An 18954-nucleotide genomic window follows, 5' to 3' on the forward strand; every position below is an offset into this window, starting at 1 on the left:
TTTTTTTTTTTTTTAAATAACTTGATCCAACCTCAGGGAAAGAAAAGAATAGAAATATAAGTGTGGAACTATGTCCACCAGTGAGGGGAAGCACCAGGTTCCCCTACTCCTATCTGCTGGAGTCAGAGAGATACTGAGGATGTAGGGGGGGTGCACGGGTTAATATGCCAGCACCCTCCAAAGTTTGCTCTGACTCCATCTGCTGGACGGGGGACATAACCCGCTGTCTGGACTGATCCTGGTACGTACAGGGAACAAGGAAAGGCTATATGTCCGTGACTTCAGCATGTCAGCTCTACTCAGCCTCCATCTGCTGATAGAGGTGTAATAATACTGGAGTGGATTTGGCCTGCCTGAATGCAAAGGAATGATAATTGATGTATGGAAGTTCTTTATAAAATAAGAAATTGAAATGTTGAGAGATTATTGTATTAGAATTTATTAATGGATTATATAAGTGAATAGGGGGTGCCTTTTTTGAGAATTATGGTGTTAACCAATTGTGTACCCAGGTGTTCACCTTTATGTGTATCTGATCTTGCATATAAAGGGTGACATCAGCGAGCCTATTCTATTTACATCTGCTGATCGGTGGGCAAAAATCAGTTCGTCTGGACTGGTCAGGATGAAGAGGAAACAAGTTTCTAGACTGCTCAGACATTTCAACATATCTGAACATGTTAAATAAAACCTTTAGGCAATGAACGCATTTCTCCTCATAATAGCAATAATTTCCCCTGAACACGGCTTTCACCATGGAAAACTTTTGTCAACCATAATCCTAAAGGCATTGCCAAATTGCTGGCATTGGAATGCCAACACCTCATTGGCTAAGATCTTCAGAACACAAGGCCCAACTATCAAAAAGAGTCAATGTTCAGACAATGAGTAGACATTCAAGCTATGCCAATCCTGTATTATTAGTTCATCAGTAACACTTGATCCAATGTTTATAAAGTTAAAAAAAATTAAAAAAAAGGATCAAAACCAGTAACCTGAGCTGTTGTCAGGTACAAGTAACAGAGCAGTCATACAGAGGAAACTCTGTAGAATGCATTTTGATTTATTGCCTTATTACCATAGGACAACTAGAAATAAGAACTGCTGGCTGCTCAGACCATCATCGAGCTATACTGCTGCCGCCTTCTCCCGCATATAGGATTACGAGTACGGGTGGATGGCAGCCATCAAAAGACAGGACAGCTTCCACAACCTCACCTGCACCTCCACCATCCAGTCCACGAGAACAGCTCGCATTGCCTTACTGATGTCCAGCTGCTTTTCCATATAACTTGGAATCAAAAATTTCGCCTGCAATAAAAGGGAAGAAATAAAACCTGTTAACTTCAGGTCGGGAGGATGTTTTTTTTCCCGCAAGTCAGAAAAGTGAAAAGAGCACCTTCCAAAAAGTTTTGCTTTGTTTTTAAAGAAAGTTAAGTATGCTCTGAGCATTTTGGTGTATTTCAAAGTAATATCTGATAAGAATACTATAACTATTTATTTATTTATTTTTATATACCGGAATTCCTGTATACAATACAAATCAGTCCGGTTTACATGAAACGAAAAGATTGCCCTGGTCTGGGAGGTCAGACCGGGGATTTTTTTTTTTTACAAAAAACATTGAACAATAACAATAACTAGGCAAAAGCCCCTATGGTCCTGGTGGTTGGTTAGATTACTACACTATTTGGATGTAAGACTGGGTGCAGAGGACTGAATTAAGTATGGGATTCCATATACTCAACTACCTAGGAGAGAAGAGAAAGCAAGTTTAACTTACCATAAAGCACAGTTGCATATCCGTAACAGATATTCTCCTAGGACAAGCAGGATGTTAGTCCTCACATGTGGGTGACATCAACCAATGGAGCCCGGCACGGAAAAAACACTTTTCTCAAAGTTTCTAGAAGCTCTGACCAGCAGACTGAGCATGCCCAGCCTGCTACTATCCATGCGTCCACGCGAGGTCCCCCTTCAGTCTTGTAATACAGATAAATACGAGCGAAAAAAAAACCCCAAACAAACCGGAAGGAGAACCCAATTCCGTGGGAAGGTGGGCGGGATTCCTAAGGACTACCATCCCTGCTGTCCTAGGAGAACACCTGTTACAGCTAAGCAACTGCGCTTTCTCCTAGGACAAGCAGCGTGATAGTTCTCACATATGGGTAAAGGAAAACTGCTTCTTACCTGCTAATTTTCGTTCCTGTAATACCACACATCAGTCCAGACAAGTGGGTTTTATTCATCCCTACCAGCAGATGGAGCTAGAGAACAAAACTTTGGGCACTGCTATATATCCCAGAGTGCCACCTGCAGTCCCTCAGTATTGGCCTGTACCCAAGCCAAGATAACTTAACAGGGCAAACTAAACCCTTGGGATGGATACCCCTGAACTGGATAGCCAAAGAAACATTGAAAAAACTCTAGAACATGTTAACAATCCCAACAGATCTTTGAAAACCTTCTTCGGCCCAGCAGCCAACCACCTGCGCAGCCACAACAGTGGTCCTGCTGCCACCACCGAAACCATGCCACGAGCTGTGGTCCGTACGAGGTCATATAAGGCATCTGCCACATAAGCAACCCCTGCATTGAGGTGGGCTGCCTGGGCCAGGGACAGCGTCCCGGTGGCAGATTGCTCCTGAGGCCTCTGGATCCATCAGGCTGGCACAGACCGCTGCTCGGAGCCCCAGAGCAGACACCTCAAAAACCCTTTTGAGCTGCACCTCCAGTTTCCGATCCTGAATGTCCTTCAGAGCGGTTGCGCCGGCGACTGGAATTTTGGTCTTCTTGGTGACCGCCGAAACTGCAGGATCTTGAGGGTATCCAAATGTGCCTGTAACAAAGGACAAAGCTTCGACATCGCCCTTCCCACTTTCAAGACTGAGTCCGGGGAATCCCACTCACAGCTGATCAGCTTCTGGATCTTCTTAGGAATTGGGAAGGTGCTGGCGGGGGGAGGGGGGGGGGGTTTCTCCGTACACCATCCAACACCAGATTAACCCCTTCATTATCAGAGTCCTCCAGAGAGAGTTTAACCCCCCAATTCCTCCAACACCTGGGGAAAAAGCGGGCGCAGCTCTTCCCTCTTGAACAGGCAGATCACCTGCGGGTCGTCACCTTCTGCTTCCGGGCCCTCAAAGGCACCCTATTCTTCCTTAGGGTCATCTGGGTCCGCATCCAGATCTCCCGCCAGAGATAAACCCCCTTCATCCTGAGTCATCCGAATCCTCAGAACCTCTGAGGTCAGAGTCCAGATACGCCGGGAGAGGGGGAGGGGGGCTGAGCCCATGGAACTCTTAGGGAGCCTGCCGGGCTGTCCTTAAAATCGCCGCTTTCCCACTTACCGAGCTAGGGAGGCCTCGTGAAGTAAGAGAACAAACTCGGGTGAAAACCCTCCCAGGTCTCCCAAAGGCCCTTCCGGACTGCTGGGGCCCGACCCCGGTCCCTCCACATGTTGCTGAATGGCAGGGGAAAGAGGGGGGAGGGAACTCCCCGGTGTTGAACCCCCTTATCCAGATCCCCTTCCATGGGGGGAAGGACCGCATCCCTGCGGTGCTCCCACCGCGAGGCTCTCCGAGATTTAGAAGGCTTGGCAGAAGCCCCCCTCCCCCCACCACAAACCGTACAGAGGGAAAGGGAATTAAGATAGGCGGACAACATTCCGCAGGCCTGGCAGGCCTCCACTAGCAGCCGGTCCGTCATCAAGCCTATAAAAACACAGCCTGCAAAAGCCACGGGGGGGGGGGTGTCACGGATGGACACCATGCAGCAGCGAGAAGGCGCAGCGCCACAAAAAAATGTTGCAGCCGCGGGACAAACACGCACACGGTCACCACTGCACAAATAACGTGAAAGGCACTTGCCCCAGCCAGGACACCCTCCTACCACGAACGGCACAGATCCTCCCCTCCCTGCGCAGTCAGATGCCTCCGGGGACAACCCTCGACGATTGTCCCGAGCAGGCCGCCCAGTCACTGAGCTACCACTGCAGCTGAGCCTCTCAAAAAAATTTTTTTTTTTTTTTTTAAGAAACACAGCAAATAAAATCACAGGCAAAGGTAAAGACACTTCCACAGGGGGATTCTTCCCTGAATCCCATGGGCAGGCAGAGGGGGCTTCGGGCCCCACTGAAGGAACCAGTCCCCTGGCTAAAACCTGGCAGGAGTGTCCAACCCCCCCTTCACCCGGCTCAACCTGAGGGTTGGTCCTCCACAGGAATCTGGCACCTCGGGGAGCAGAAGTCTTTCAAATTCCTAAGCAGTCAGGACTGCAGGTTTAGCACCTCTACCATCTGCTGGAGGTAAAGAAATACTGAGGAACTGCAGGTGGCACTCTCGGATATATAGCGGTGCTCAAAGTTTTGTTCTCTACCTCCATCTGCTGGTAGGGATGAATAAAACCCATTTGTCTAGACTGATTTGGATAAGTTCAGGAAATACAAAGCTCCGGACTGTCCCTGAGAACAGGAGAGACCAACAGCAACCGAACAAGATGCCAACGGGCACAACTGCGGCGCTGTCTGGTTCCCACAGAAACATGAAGAGTTGGGTTCCGGCCTGGAACAGGTTGCACAGGACAGATTGACCAAAAGCACTGTCCTGACACCCAACCTTATCCAAGCAATGAGCCGCAAACGTGTGAAGAGAACTCCAGGTTGCGGCTCAGCAGATTTTGACGATGGGGACTGCGCCTAGACGAGTCAATGTCGCCATAGCCCGCACAGAGAAGAAAATTAAGTCTTACCTTCGATAATTTTTGTTCCTGTAGTACCAAGGATCAGTCCAGACTCCTGGGTTTTGCCTCCGCACCAGCAGATAGAGACAGAGCAAGATTTGACAGGCTCTGCCATAAGTACCCGGGTGCCACCCACAGCCTGTCAGTATTATGTAATGTCAAAGCAGAATGACCTTTAACTGAAAACTAACTATATACAGGAAGCTCAACCAGGGATCCGTTGGGTCACTGCCCCCAACGAGAGACCTGCCCCAGAAAGAAGGTAAACATAAACAACTGTGCATAATGAATACCCCCAAAACATCAGTGGAAAACAGCGGACTCTACAAGACTGAGAAATATAATGCGGGTGGGACTCTGGACTGATCCTTGGTACTACAGGAACGAAAATTATCGAAGGTAAGACCTAATTTTCTTTTCCCTGTACGTACCGGATCAGTCTAGACTCCTGGGATGTACCAGAGCTGAAACTACTTGGGTTGGGATCCGGAGAGGCCCGCTCTCAAAACACCTGCTCCGAAATTGCCCTCCCTTGAGCCCTGGACATCAAGCCGATGACGACGCGCGAAAGTATGCAACGATTTCCAAGTTGCTGCCCTAAAGATCCCCTGCGGGGAAACCTGGATACACTCCGCCCAGGAAGCCGCCTGGGATCGAGTCGAATGTGCCTTCAGACCCTACCACTAAGCAAATATGAGGAGCTTATGGCCTCCTTCAACCAACGAGAGATGGTGGCTTTAGACGCCATATTACCCCTTTTTGGACCCTTGCAAAGAACAAAGAGATGATCCGACAAACTAAAGTCATCAGTCACTTCCAGATAGCGTAGTAGCACCCTACGCACATCCAGCTTCTTCAGATCCCTCGAGACTGGATCCGACTTGTCAATATCAGGAAATGATGGAAGATCCACCGACTGATTCAAATGAAATGAAGAAGCCACTTTTGGCAGGAAAGAGGGAACCATTCGCAAACTAACTCCAGACTCAGAGATCCGCAAGGCTCCCTTCAAGACAGCGCCTGAAGCTCAGACACCCTTCGTGCTGCAGAAATTGCCACCAGAAACACGGCCTTCAATGTAAGGTCCTTAAGAGTCGCCTTCTGGCCGAACATATAGCCACCAAGTAAACCACTTTCAGGGTAAGATCCTTAATGGTAGCCCTCTTAAGAGGCTCGAACGGCACCGAACACAAGGCCCGAAGGACCAAATTAAGGTTCCAGGATGGACAAACTGCTTGAGACGGCGGGAGCAAATACTTGGCTCCCCTAAGGAAATGTACTACGTCCGGATACGCCACTAGTGTCCTGCCACGGACCTTATCTCTAAACCCAGCTAAGCCACACACTTGGACTCGCAAGGAGTTTTACAATAAACCCTTTACCAGACCATTCTGCAAAAAGGTCAGATTCTGAGGCCTGCCGAGGGTCAACATCCTTAGATGCACACCAAGACTAATACCCTCCACACCCTTGCATAAGCCGAGGAGGTGGAAGGCTTCCGAGCCTGTAACAAGGTAGCAATGATATCCTCTGGATACCCCTTCTTTCTCATACACTGCATCTCAAAAGCCAAGCCGCTAGACAAAAGTGATCTGACTGATCGAAAAATACCGGACCTCGACAGAGCAGGTTTGGAAGATGGCCCAGCCTCAGTGGACCATCCATAGACAAGTTGATCAGGTCCGCAAACCAAGGGCGACTAGGCCACTTCGGGGCCACCAGGATCACGTTTCCTGGATGAATTTCGATCCTTCAGAGAAGCCTGCCCACCAGAGGCCACGAAGAACCAGAGCATCGACCCCTTCCGCTCCTCGCTCCCTCCTGCGACTGAAGAAAAAAGGGGCCTTGGCATTCCTCTGAATAGCCATGAGATCCATGTGGGAAACTCCCCACCGGAGCACAATTAGATTAATTGCAGCGGAGAGCTCCCATTCTGTGGGATCCAACCACTGACAGCTGAGAAATTCCGCTTGCACATTGTCAGTTCCCGCTATGTGTGAAGCTGCAATCCAGGTCAGGTTCTGCTCCGCCCAAGACCTCAGCTGCTCCGCTTTGTGGGCCACCGCTCGACTTCTGGTCCCCCCCCTTGACGACTGATATAGGCTACCGTGGTCGCGTTGTCAGACAGGATCCTGACCAGGTGCCCTCGAACGAGGGGTAGGAACTCCTGCAGAGCTAGACTCACTGCCCATGTCTCTAGGCGACTGACAGATCACAACGCCTCCTGCGGCGACCACCGTCCCTGAGCTGACCAGGACTGGCAGACGACTCCCCAGCTGACGAGATTGGCATCCTTGGTGACTACAATCCATCGCGGAACCTTCAACTCCGCTCCACGGCGCAGATGACTGAACGAAAGCCACCACGACAAACTGGAATGAGTCAAGCTGCAAAGAGGAAGGGGGGGGGGGGGAAGAGATTAAACTGTTCAGAGGTTGGATTCCACCAGGACAGGAACGACTGCTGAAGAGGTCTCATATGTGCAAATGCCTAGGGAACGAGTTCCAAAGAGGATGCCATGGAGCCAAAGACTTGTAAGTAATCCCAGACCCTGGGAGTCTGGGACCTCAGGAGACTCTTGATCTGAGACTGCAGCTTGAGAATGCGCTCCTCTGGGAGAAAAACCTTCCCCACCCGGGTATCAAAATGTGCTCCTAGAAAAAGCAGCATGAGATGGAAGACCACTATTCTTGGGAAAGTTTATCACCCGAGTGACTGCAAACATCGCATCACCTTCTGCAATGCACGAATGCACAAGTCCCTTGACTTTGCCCAAATCAGCCAATCATCCAGATAGGGGTGTACTAGAACCCCCCTCTCTCCTGATCACCACCACCACCACTACCATAACCTTGGTGAAAGTCTGTAGAGCTGTCGCTAGACCGAATGGCAGAGTACAAAACTAAAAGTGCTCCCCCAGGATCATAAACAGGAGAAACTTCTGGTGTTCGGGACTGATCCAGATGTGTAAGTAAGCCTCTGTCAAGTCCAGAGACATGAGGAACTCCTCTGTGCGAACTGCAACTATGATGGATCGCAAGGTTTCCATTAAAAAATGCGGCACCTTGAGCGCTCAGTTCACCTTTTTTAAATCCAGGATTCAATGAAAGGTGCCTTCCTTTTTTGGAACCACAAAATAGATGGAGTAACAGCCCTGGCCGCTCTAGAGTAGGGGGATGGGAACTATAACCCCTAAGAGTCGCAAACACTCAAGTGTGTGCCACACTGCCCGCTGCTTGCCTGCTGGACCACAAGGGGAATGCAGGAAAAGACTTCTGAGTGGCCTAGCCAACTCTAAAGCATAAATCTCTTTTTATCACGTCCAAGACCCACTGATCCAACATAATCTTGGCCCACTCCTTGTAAAACGATGCAAGACGTTCTCCCAGTTGAGCCTTGGAAGAGACATCAGCTGATCAATTACGCAGCCACAGGAGCCTTGAGGAAGTCCGAAGGTCATAGAGAGCATCGGCGCCATAAGCAACCACCGCTTTATCTCCAAGGGCAACAAATCTCTGTTCTCCTGAAGCTGCTGTACCAATCTCAAGGAAACCTGAAGCATGAAACTACTGCAGACAGAGGCCTGAATGCCTAAAGCCAAAACCTCAAAAATCCTCTTGAGGTGGACTTCCAGCTTCCTGTCCTGCAAATCCTTCAAGGCCGTAGCCAGTCACTGGGATGGCCGTCTTCTTAGTAACCACGAAATCTGATGCATCCACCTTGGGAACCTACAGAAGCTCCAAGAGGTCCTCTGGCAAGGGATACAGCTTATCCATGGTGCGGCTGACCTTTGGCCCAGTCTCTGGAGTATCCCTCTTTGAACATCAGCTGCAGCACTGACTTGTGAAAAGGGAAGGTCGTAGTCCACTAGAGGGGTCGGAATATCCAGCTCCGCAGGGACAGCAGGGATTAAGGGACACAACTCTTCTGATCCAACATAATCTTGGCCCACTCCTTGTAAAACGATGCAAGACGTTCTCCCAGTTGAGCCTTGGAAGAGACATCAGCTGATCAATTACGCAGCCACAGGAGCCTTGAGGAAGTCCGAAGGTCATAGAGAGCATCGGCGCCATAAGCAACCACCGCTTTATCTCCAAGGGCAACAAATCTCTGTTCTCCTGAAGCTGCTGTACCAATCTCAAGGAAACCTGAAGCATGAAACTACTGCAGACAGAGGCCTGAATGCCTAAAGCCAAAACCTCAAAAATCCTCTTGAGGTGGACTTCCAGCTTCCTGTCCTGCAAATCCTTCAAGGCCGTAGCCAGTCACTGGGATGGCCGTCTTCTTAATAACCACGAAATCTGATGCATCCACCTTGGGAACCTACAGAAGCTCCAAGAGGTCCTCTGGCAAGGGATACAGCTTATCCATGGTGCGGCTGACCTTTGGCCCAGTCTCTGGAGTATCCCTCTTTGAACATCAGCTGCAGCACTGACTTGTGAAAAGGGAAGGTCGTAGTCCACTAGAGGGGTCGGAATATCCAGCTCCGCAGGGACAGCAGGGATTAAGGGACACAACTCTTCTGTCCGAAAGAGTCAAAGCACTTTAGGGTCATCTCCATCCACAGAAGGAACCTCTGTCGTAGCGACCAAGACACCATGGGGACCAGGGTCAGGCTCCGCATCCTGGGAAAATCCTCCGGCGAATCATGGAGGGATTCCTCCTAAGACTTCCCCCACCAGGGCCCCCGATGACAAAGGGCCTCGGATCCTCCAAACCTTAGTGGACTTCGGGTGCTTAGGATTCCTGCTAGAAAAAAAAAAAGATTTCTCCGCCTTATGCTTACGAGGAGGCCGCGCCGAGGCCTGGCAGGCAAGAAAAGCTTTGTGCATCAAAAGCACAATTTCTGGTGAAAAAGGAGAAAGTCCGTATCCAAATCCATCTGAATTAGAATCGTCCTCAGATGGTCCCCCTTGGGCACTGAAGAAAGATCCCCTCCCCCTGCAGCCGCCTGAGCCTTCACGGCTATAGTCCCAAAAATGGCTGCCGTTCCCGCGCTCAGTGGGAGCGGATCACCGGCCTCTTGCCTCGCAACATTCAGCCCCCAAGGACCGGCACGAGCGCAACGGGACCAGCACGGTCTCTGCCAAAGTATCTTCACCGGCTGAGAGACACTGGGAGCAGCACGAGTCCCAAGACAGAGTGCTGCCTCGCAGCCACACAGGAGCAACGGAACTCCTTGGACATGTCGGCTGAAAAAGACCGCGAATCACGCAGGAAGGAACTGAATGAGGGATGGGCAGGGAAAGACCCCTCTGGGGACTGCAAGCAAGGGAGAGAGAGAAGAGACCCCTGAGTCGCCTCCCTGCACCGCCGGTACCGGGGAGATGAAAAGTAAGGCAAAGAGAAAAAGAAGAAACTCCCAATTTTTTTTTTTTGTTAAAACAAAACTTTAAACACTGAAAAAGAAAAGCAAAACAGCTTATCTGGAGCCTTGACTCAGGCTCTCTCTCTCTCTCCTCGAGCCCGGACGGGGGCGGGAACTGGACCACCAGCTATCCACCTCCAGTGTGGGGAAAATGGAGCAATTTGGATCACCAACCCTGCTCATCCAGCCCTACTACTAGGAGGGATGGTCCCACCAGGACCAGCCAAGCTCCTAGGAGGGGCAAATCTCCTTAATCTTCTTTCCTATATTTTTTTTTAAAGAGGTTTAGAACTGCAGATTTTGACCACCTCCATCTGCTGGAGACAGAAAAATACTGAGAAGTTGCAGGTAGTACACCAGGTTATATGCCAGGGGCGTACAAACAGTTTTCTGTCACTCGCACGTGATAGATGAATCGTGCCCGGTTGTCGAGGGGGAACTAATAGGACCAATCACAAACTGCATTAACTAATTAGACCAAATTCCACACCCGGCTGTCCCTAAGTGCTTAGAAGAATCAAATGCATTTTTTGCAAACCTTTTGAAATACTTTGGGTATGAGCAGAATTTATTTGGTTACAAACAGCTCAGCATGGGCATAGGCACCATACTCACCTCCCGCTCCCTCATGTAAGTGAAGATCTCCATGGCATATTCTGCACCAGCAAAGGGGTCATTGAGGCTCTCCTTGTCAATGTTACTGATCTCCGGGACTGGCTGGAACACAAGAAATGGAGAAGTTACTTACCTGATAATTTTGTCTTCCTTAGGGTAGACAGATGGACTCAGCACCAATGGGTTATGCTCCTCTGCCAGCAGATGGAGACAGAGTCAGATTTCAAAGCTGACGTCACTCTAGATACAACCCTGCAGAGACCTCAGCCATCCAGTATTCTCTTCAAAAGCTACTGTGGCTTTACCTGTATTCTGCACTTAGTAGGTTGTGTGCTTATGTACGCACACAATGTTGCGCGTACAGACATTCTATGAAAGGCAAAACGTCACACACACAAAGACGCCACGGCCTACCATGTGGTGCCAACCAAGGCTAAAAACGAGCCTAGCCCACCAGGGGCCACTCAGTCCACTCAGAAGCCCACTTCCCCTTAACCTAACGGGATCGGGAACAACTTTGGTACAGTGCGCAGAGCTAGGAGCCCGGATGAAATCTTACTACAACCCCTCCAAACGTCTCTTGAATCTTGAGGTAAATTTTTTTTTTTTTTTTTAAACTTACCTGGGCTCAGCGCTTACCAGCTGAGTACAGAGATTGTCTCCAGCTGCGGGGAAGAGCGTTTTGGCCGACACTGCTACACTCAGCTTCCTGTACCTGCTGCCTTTCAGCTGCATAAGCAGCAAAATCCATGCTGGGAACCGGCTACCGGACTAAGGCACAGCTCTGAAGGATCTCTGAAATCGCCTCAGGAATTCTCAACTGAGGGAGGGACCTTTAGGTATCACCGCAGGAAAGAGCTCAATGTTTTCTTCAATTTAAATGTAGAATTTCTCCTTCCAAAAAGTACAGCAATCCCCATAGGGAGACAAATACTGGATGGCCCAGGTCACTGCAGGAGTGTATTGTAGGGTGACGTCAGCTTTGAAATCTGACTGTCTCATTCTGCTGGCAGGGGAGCAAAACCCATTGGTCCTGAGTCCATCTGGCTACATGTTAGGAAAAGCTAGTTTTAAAGATAGTTGACCTCTTCGTTGGGGTCACCCTTTAGACTAGAACAGTACCTCTAGAGGGGCTTTCTCTTCCACTGAGACACAATTCTGCACAGGTTCAGGTTTTGTTACTGCAGTCACTTCTTCCACAGTGGGCTTTTTTAGTGACCTAGGAAAAAGTTCAGGAAAGCAGTTTAATGCAGGCTGTGGGGCATGAGAAATCCTCTGCTCAGATTGATTACTCAGGCTGCAAACTAGAAAAGAAAATTGGGTCTTACCTGCTACTTTTCGTTCCTGTAGTACCAAGGATCAGTCCAGATACCTGGGTTTTGCCTCCCTTCCAATAGATGGTGACAGAGAAAGTTTGAGAGGCTTCACCTCATAACCCGGTGTGTCACCTGTGACTCTTCAGTATTGATCAGTACCCAAGCCTAACATTGAAAAAAACAACCCAAATTGAACGCTAAACACTCCCCCCCCCCCCCGAACAAGCAGGGGAGTGTGAACAAGGGAACAAGTGGATTAACTGGTTGCCTAAATATCTGCAGCACCTACGCCAAACCTCAACGAAGAGGGAGATTAACAGAAATCGAGCGGACTCTCCAAAAAGCCAACCTCTGATATGGGTGGGCATCTGGACTGATCCATGATACTACAGGAATGAGAATTAGCAGGTAAGACCCAATTATCTTTTCCCTGTACATACCCGGGATCAGTCCAGACACCTGGGATGTACCCAAGCTTCTCCTAATGAGGGTGGGACATGGAGAGTCCTGCTCGAAGCACTCTCTCTCCAAAATGACAGACACCCAGAGCCTGGACGCCCAACCAGTAGTGTCGCTCAAAGGTGTGGAAAGATTTCCAGGTGGCTGCCCTGCAAACGTCCTACGGGGAGACCAGCTGGCATTCAGTCCAGGAAGCAGCCTAGGAATGTGTAGAGTGAGCTCGCAAATCATCCGGAACCGGGTGACCACGGCCGAAATAAGAAGAGGCAATAGCCTCCTTGAGCCACCTTGCTATGGTGGTCTTCAAAGCCTGGAGCCCCTGTCTGGAAAAAGCTCTGGAGGGGATTCCCCTCCCCCTTTTGCTGCTTCCCTCCGCCGCATGAAAAACTTCCAAAATGGCTGCCGTTCTCACGCTAAGCAGGAACGGGTTGGCCCGAGGGTCCAATGCCGCTGGCAATGGATCAGAAAGCTTGAGAGCCGGGAACCGCCATAAGAGTGCTGGAGGGACCTTCACCTCTGTGGCGGCAGGCGCAGCAAATTCCCACCATGACACGGGAGTCTCTCCCCACATGCAGAGCAACGGCTGCTGCGGGGCATCTGAGGAGTGTGGCCAGTAGCGTCCGAAGCACCGACTGACCGACACCGGGGGGGGGGGGTGAATAGATCGAACCACGACCGAACACTCACTGCCCAAAGTGTAATCCCTCGCATGGGGAAGCCCCCAGCTGCAAAGACACAATCCTGCTGCAAGGAGCGCGAGCCATTTGCCTTTTTTTTTAAAACACTCACAGTTGTCAGCAGGGAAGGGAAACACAAGGGGAAATCCCTTCCCTGAGAGTTGGCAGAGGGAACTGGTCCCCCAGCTATCACCCCAGGTGCACCAAGGAGCACAGATTTGGGGTCACCAACCCCTGCTCGTTCCTGCCTCCAACCAGGGGGGATAGTCCCACCAGGACCTCACGACCCCCTGGGAGACCATTCTTCTTTTTCCCCAAAGTTCTTCCTTATTCTAACTTTTTTTTTTTTTGGATCAGGTACAGAACCACAGGTTTTGCACTACTTCCATCTGCTGGAGAAAGAGAAATACTGATCAATACCGAAGAGTCACAGGTGGCACACCGGGTTATGAGGCGGATCCTCTGAAACTTTCTCTGTCTCTATCTGCTAGAAGGGAGGCAAAACCCAGGTGTCTGGATAATCCGGATATGTACAGGGAAATGTGATATACCACCACCAAAAGCTCTTTAGTTAATTGTCTTCATCCTTTAGTTTCCTTCTCCAAATCCAAAAGAACACCATAAACAATTTTAGTCCAGTGTCAAAGGCAAAATTTTTCTGAATCCGGTAGGAAGTTGCCAACAATACCATGTGCTATCCCAGTATCACAGCCCAGCTGGCAAACAGTAAACATTGCAGGAGGTGAATTAATGTAGGGAATTTATAAGATGAAAAAAAAAAAAAGGAGAAGTTACTACTTACCTGATAATTGCCATTCCTCTAAGGAAGGCAGGCCAATCCACGCAAGTGGGTTATGCACCTCTACCAGCAGATGGAGGCGGAGTAAACCTGACTCGCTGATGTCACACAGACATATAACCCTGCCCCAGCATCAGCCTGCCAGTATTCTCTGCAAAAGCCAAACTGATTCTACTTGGAACATGACTTGACAACCACTCATGATTCCAAGCAACTGGGAACACTAAGCTCAGTTAAAAAAAAAAACAAAAACAAACATGCACAAATTGTAGGAGGTGGTACTAGCACTTACAATCTGCACACCCAACCTAAGGGACCAACTAAAAACAAGTAGGCAGCCCAGGGCAAGTTGTGGATTGGCCTGCCTTCCTTAGCGGAAAAGAAATTATCAGATAAAGTAGTAATTTCTCCTTCTTTTGCACTCAGGCAGGCCAATCCACACAAGCGGGATGTAACAAAGCCACTCTCGAAAAGGGGTAGGAAGCTACCGTCGGACCAGTCAACACCGCACGTGCAAAGGCTGCATCCTCCTGGGCCAGAACGTCCAAGTGATAGTGGCTTGGCGAAAGTGTGTAAGGAGGACCAGGTCGCTGCTCAGCAAATCTAGACAACCACCGAAGGTCTACACCAGTGGTCCTCAACCTTTTTTGCACCAGGGACCGGCTTCAAGCAAGACCATTTTTCCATGGCCCGGCAGGGCTGGGTGGGGGTGGGGCAGGGCTGGATTTTAGTGTCTACTTATTTAAAATTATGACATTTATAAATCCTGCACCTCCAGTTCTGTAACTCTGTGCATCCACTGAAATTCCCCCAAACAATGGAGCTTGGATGTTTCCCTTACAGCTCATCATACTAAAAGATGTTTTCAAATTCTGGTGTCACCTCACAGTAACAGCAGCACAAACACCTTCCACTGCCAGGCACATTGTGAACTAACAAAACCCCACAAAAAAGACACTCAAAATCTATACTGCAATCCTATCGTAACGTAACAGTAATAACACCAAGGACTCAAACAAAAACCCTACCTGTGAATAAGCAAGGGTAAATATTACACTGGGTCCTAGAACAACAATACACCACCTACTGAGGAAACAAAACAAACCCGATTGCTATAGATCCCTATGCTAGCAGAATCTCATATCATGGTCACACACACAGAGCAGAGACAGACTCTCACCAAATACAGAATACAAAATAAAAGGAGCACAAATTAGACAAAAACTGAAATGGAAACTCCAAGAAGCCAGACTCTGTGTATTAACAATGGAAAAACGGAACCAACATTCCTCATAAAACAAATAAAATCAAGAAACAAAGATTCAGTTATAATAGTAAAACCATACTAATAAAAGAATACTTTAAAACTACTGATATAGAATTTCTATTAATTAAAATCATATATATTTTTTACAATTTCCCAAACACCAATAAAATATTTCAAAACAACACATATATCAAATAATACACAATAATTAAAACTAATAAGGATTTTAAAAAGCCCCTGCTGTCCATACATGGGAGCTCTTGATTTCCAGTCACCCTGATATTGTCGAGGATTAGGAGGTTATCCTCTCTCTCTCTCACACATACACTTTCACGCTCTTATACCCAACCATAACCTCTCGCTCTCACAGACACTGATACACTCTCAGGCTGTAAGATACTCTCTCCCCCTATACACACACCCTCTTACTCCCCTGGATTTTCTCACACACACTCATTCTCTCACTGGCTCCCTCAGAACCTCTCTCATTCCTCTGCTGCCACTGTCACTGCTGCTGCGTGGCTATTGGGGAGGTGCTGATTGCTGCTACTAGTACTGAAGCCCATTCTGCTGCCTCCTCTATGCAGGCCCCATGGGCTTCCAGTTCCTCCATGCTGATCTCATACATTGTGAGATCTGCATAGAGAAAGTGCTATTCTTGCACATTCCCAAAGATTACATGTGCCAATCAATAAAAAATAACTTATTTTTTTTACATCTGCTGTCTGATCTTAGTTTTCTAATCAGTTGGTCACAGGCTTTTTTCCCCACCTTCCCTTTCTTATTTTTTTGCCAATTCCTTTTATATTGCCTTTTTTCTATCTTCTTCCCTCAAACATGCAGTCAGGTTCTCATTCTCACATGCATTTCTCTCTCTCACATACACACACAGGCTCTCACTCACATGCTCTCTCTCATACAATCATTCATGCACACGGTCTCTCACTGGCACATGCTGTCTGAGTCTCACACACAGAGGCTCTCTCACTCCCACATGCTGTCTTGCTCAAGCACAGGCTCTCACTGTCACATGCTGTCTCTCTCACACAGATAGAGGCTCTCACATGCTGTCTCTGCAAACATTCAGGTCCACTCCTGCCACGAGAGACCGCAATTTCTTCCAGATGAACCTCGGCCCAAGCAAAGAAGATGAGCCTCCAGAGCCACAGCCGGGCTCTTGGTTCCTCCCTGTCGGTTGAGTTACGCCACCGTGGTGGTGTTGTCCAAGAAGACGCGAATCATTCTTCCTTGAACCAGAGACAGGAACGCCACTAATGCCCTGCAGACCGCTCTCGTCTTGAGTCGATTGATGGACCAGGACCTTTCCAGTAAGCACCAAGTGCCCTGGGCTGCATGACCCAGGCATACTGCTCCCCAACCTTGGAGACTTGTAACCGTCGACACAACCACCCAATCCAGGACTTCGAGAGGCATGCCCTTCTGTAAGTTGGCCACCGATAACCACTATTCCAGGCTGGTCCTGGCCTGCTGAGACAACGGTAGTGGCAGTTGGTACTGTTCTGACCCCAGGTTCCAGTGAGACAGCAGAGCCCTCTGCAACAGCCTCATGTGAGCAAAGGCCCACGGCACCAACTCCAGCGTCGAAGCCATGGAGCCCAGAATCTGCAGATATTCAGATACCTAGAGTGTGGGACTAAGTAGAATATGAAGTACTTGCAGTCACACCTTGTCCATCGTGTCCGTTGTGAGGAACACCTTGCCAACGCGAGTGTCGAAACAAGCTCCCAGATATTCCAGAGATTGTGATGGGATTAGATGACTTTTTGTCCCATTGATAACCCAGCCCAGCGACTGGAGCAACTACATCACTCAGTGTATCGCTTGCCAGCAATCCTCCTCTGACTTTACTCGAATCAGCCAATCGTTGAGGTAAGGGTGAACCAACACTCCCTCCATCCAGAGAGCCACCGCCACGACTACCATCACCTTGGTAAAGGTTCGCGGGGCCATCGCCAAGCCGAAAGGGAGGGCCAGGAACTGGAAATGCTGTTCTAGAATCTTGAAAAAACGCAGGAACTGCTGATGATCGCTCTGAATCGCAATGTGGAGGTAGGCCTCGGTAAGATCCAAGGAGGCGAGGAATTCCCCTTAGCGGATGGCTGCAATAACTGTTCTGAGGGTCTCTATCCGGAAGCAGGGAACCCTCAAGATTAAGTTCACCTGCTGTAGATCCAGGGTAGGACGGAAGGAACCCTCTTTCTTTGGGATCACAAAGTAAATGGAGTACCGACCCCTTCCCTGCTTGTCCCATGGAACGGGAACAATCGCTTCCAGACTGAGCAACCTTCGTATTGTGTCCTCCACCGCAGCCTGCTTGTTGAGGGAAATGCAGCGCGATTCCAGAAAGGTCTCCTTGAGAGGGCGAGAAAATTCTACGGCATAGCCGACCCTTATTACCTCCAGAACCCACTGATCAGAGGTGATTCTGGCCCACTCCTCGAAAAACTGGGACAGTCTGCCCCCGACTGCCACACATGAGGAGTGGGCGGGCCTGGTCTCATTGGGCAGGCTTCCTGGCTCCCGTTCCCTGACTGGAGACACCTCTTGCCGGCCTATAGGATCCACGAAAGGACTGCTGCCGAGCCCTTGATTGCCTGGAGCCAGAGAGGCCGCCCCTCCCCGTCCCGATAACTGATCTGTGGCGTGAAGGACTTTTTGAATGGTTTCCTATCCTCTGGTAGCTTGTTACCCTTGTTGTCTCCCGGAGACTTCATAAGCTGGTCCAGATCCTCACCAAAAAGAAGTTTCCCTCGAAAGGGAAGGTTACATAATTGCGATTTGAAGGATGCGTCTGCCGCCCAATTTCGAAGCCACAGTAATCGCCTGGCTGCTACCAAAGAGACCATACTCTGGGCCGAGGTACACATGAGATCGTTAAAGGCGTCTGCCACATAAGCGACACCCGCCTCCAGCGGGGCCGCCGGGGACAAGTCTCCGGAGGAAGCTGGATCCTGAGGTTTTTGAATCAAACACAAACAGGCGCGCTGCACCATGCTCGCGCAAACCGCCACTCGAAGACTCAAGGAGGAGACCTCAAAACAGGCGCTTAAGGTGAAGTTCCAGCTTACAGTCCTGAACATCCCGTAGAGGCACAGCACCCGCCACCGGGATGGTAGTCTTCCTAGTGACCGCTGCCACCGCCGCATTCACCTTTGGAGTCTTCAAGCGCTCCAAATCTTCCTCGAGAACCGGGTACAATTTAGACATAGCCCGGCAGACCTTGAGGCCTGCCTCTGGAGATTCCCCATTCTCAACTAATAAGCTTCTTGATCTTCTTTGGAATAGGAAAAGCGCTGGGCAGACCACTGAGACCGTCCAGGACTGGGTTAACACCCTCGCTGTCTGACTGAGTGAGCTTCACCCCCAACTCCGAGCACCTGGGGATAAGGGGGGGGGGGGGGCACAGTTCTTCCTTCTTAAACAGGCAAACCACGTGTGGAGCGTCCCCTTCAGAACCAGCCTCCACCTGAAGTTGGTTGTCCCCGCCAGCACCCAGATTTGTGGAGAGGGTCACATCCGGGTCTATAGCTGCATCCCCCGGGGGTGAGGGATCCTCCTCCCACTGCGGGTCATCCGAGCCTTCAAAATCCTCCCAGACCAAGGCTGCACATGAGACCTGCAGGGGGAGAAGGATCCCTCACCCCTGAGCAGCCGCATGTAGGGAGCTCCTACCCAGTCGGGAAGGCCCCGTA

At 49.7% G+C, this 18954-nt stretch overlaps 1 protein-coding gene across 5 annotated transcripts in view; it reads right to left on the reverse strand.

Annotated features, from left to right (window-relative positions):
- Positions 1-18954, reverse strand: part of CCNB3 (cyclin B3) — a 91444-nt gene that overhangs the window by 44896 nt on the left and 27594 nt on the right. For 4 of the 5 annotated variants that reach the window (XM_029607475.1, XM_029607474.1, XM_029607473.1 and 1 more), the window contains exons 5-8: positions 11846-11942; positions 11767-11770; positions 10724-10830; positions 1219-1311 (exon numbers count right to left, since the gene is read on the reverse strand). In XM_029607475.1, coding sequence (XP_029463335.1) covers positions 1219-1311; positions 10724-10830; positions 11767-11770; positions 11846-11942 — 301 coding nt within the window. The remainder of the gene's footprint in view (positions 1-1218; positions 1312-10723; positions 10831-11766; positions 11771-11845; positions 11943-18954) is intronic. The other variant, XM_029607477.1, reaches the window with a different exon arrangement.

This window comes from Rhinatrema bivittatum, chromosome 6 (genome assembly GCF_901001135.1).
Source record: "Rhinatrema bivittatum chromosome 6, aRhiBiv1.1, whole genome shotgun sequence".
NCBI classification, from domain to species: domain Eukaryota; kingdom Metazoa; phylum Chordata; class Amphibia; order Gymnophiona; family Rhinatrematidae; genus Rhinatrema; species Rhinatrema bivittatum.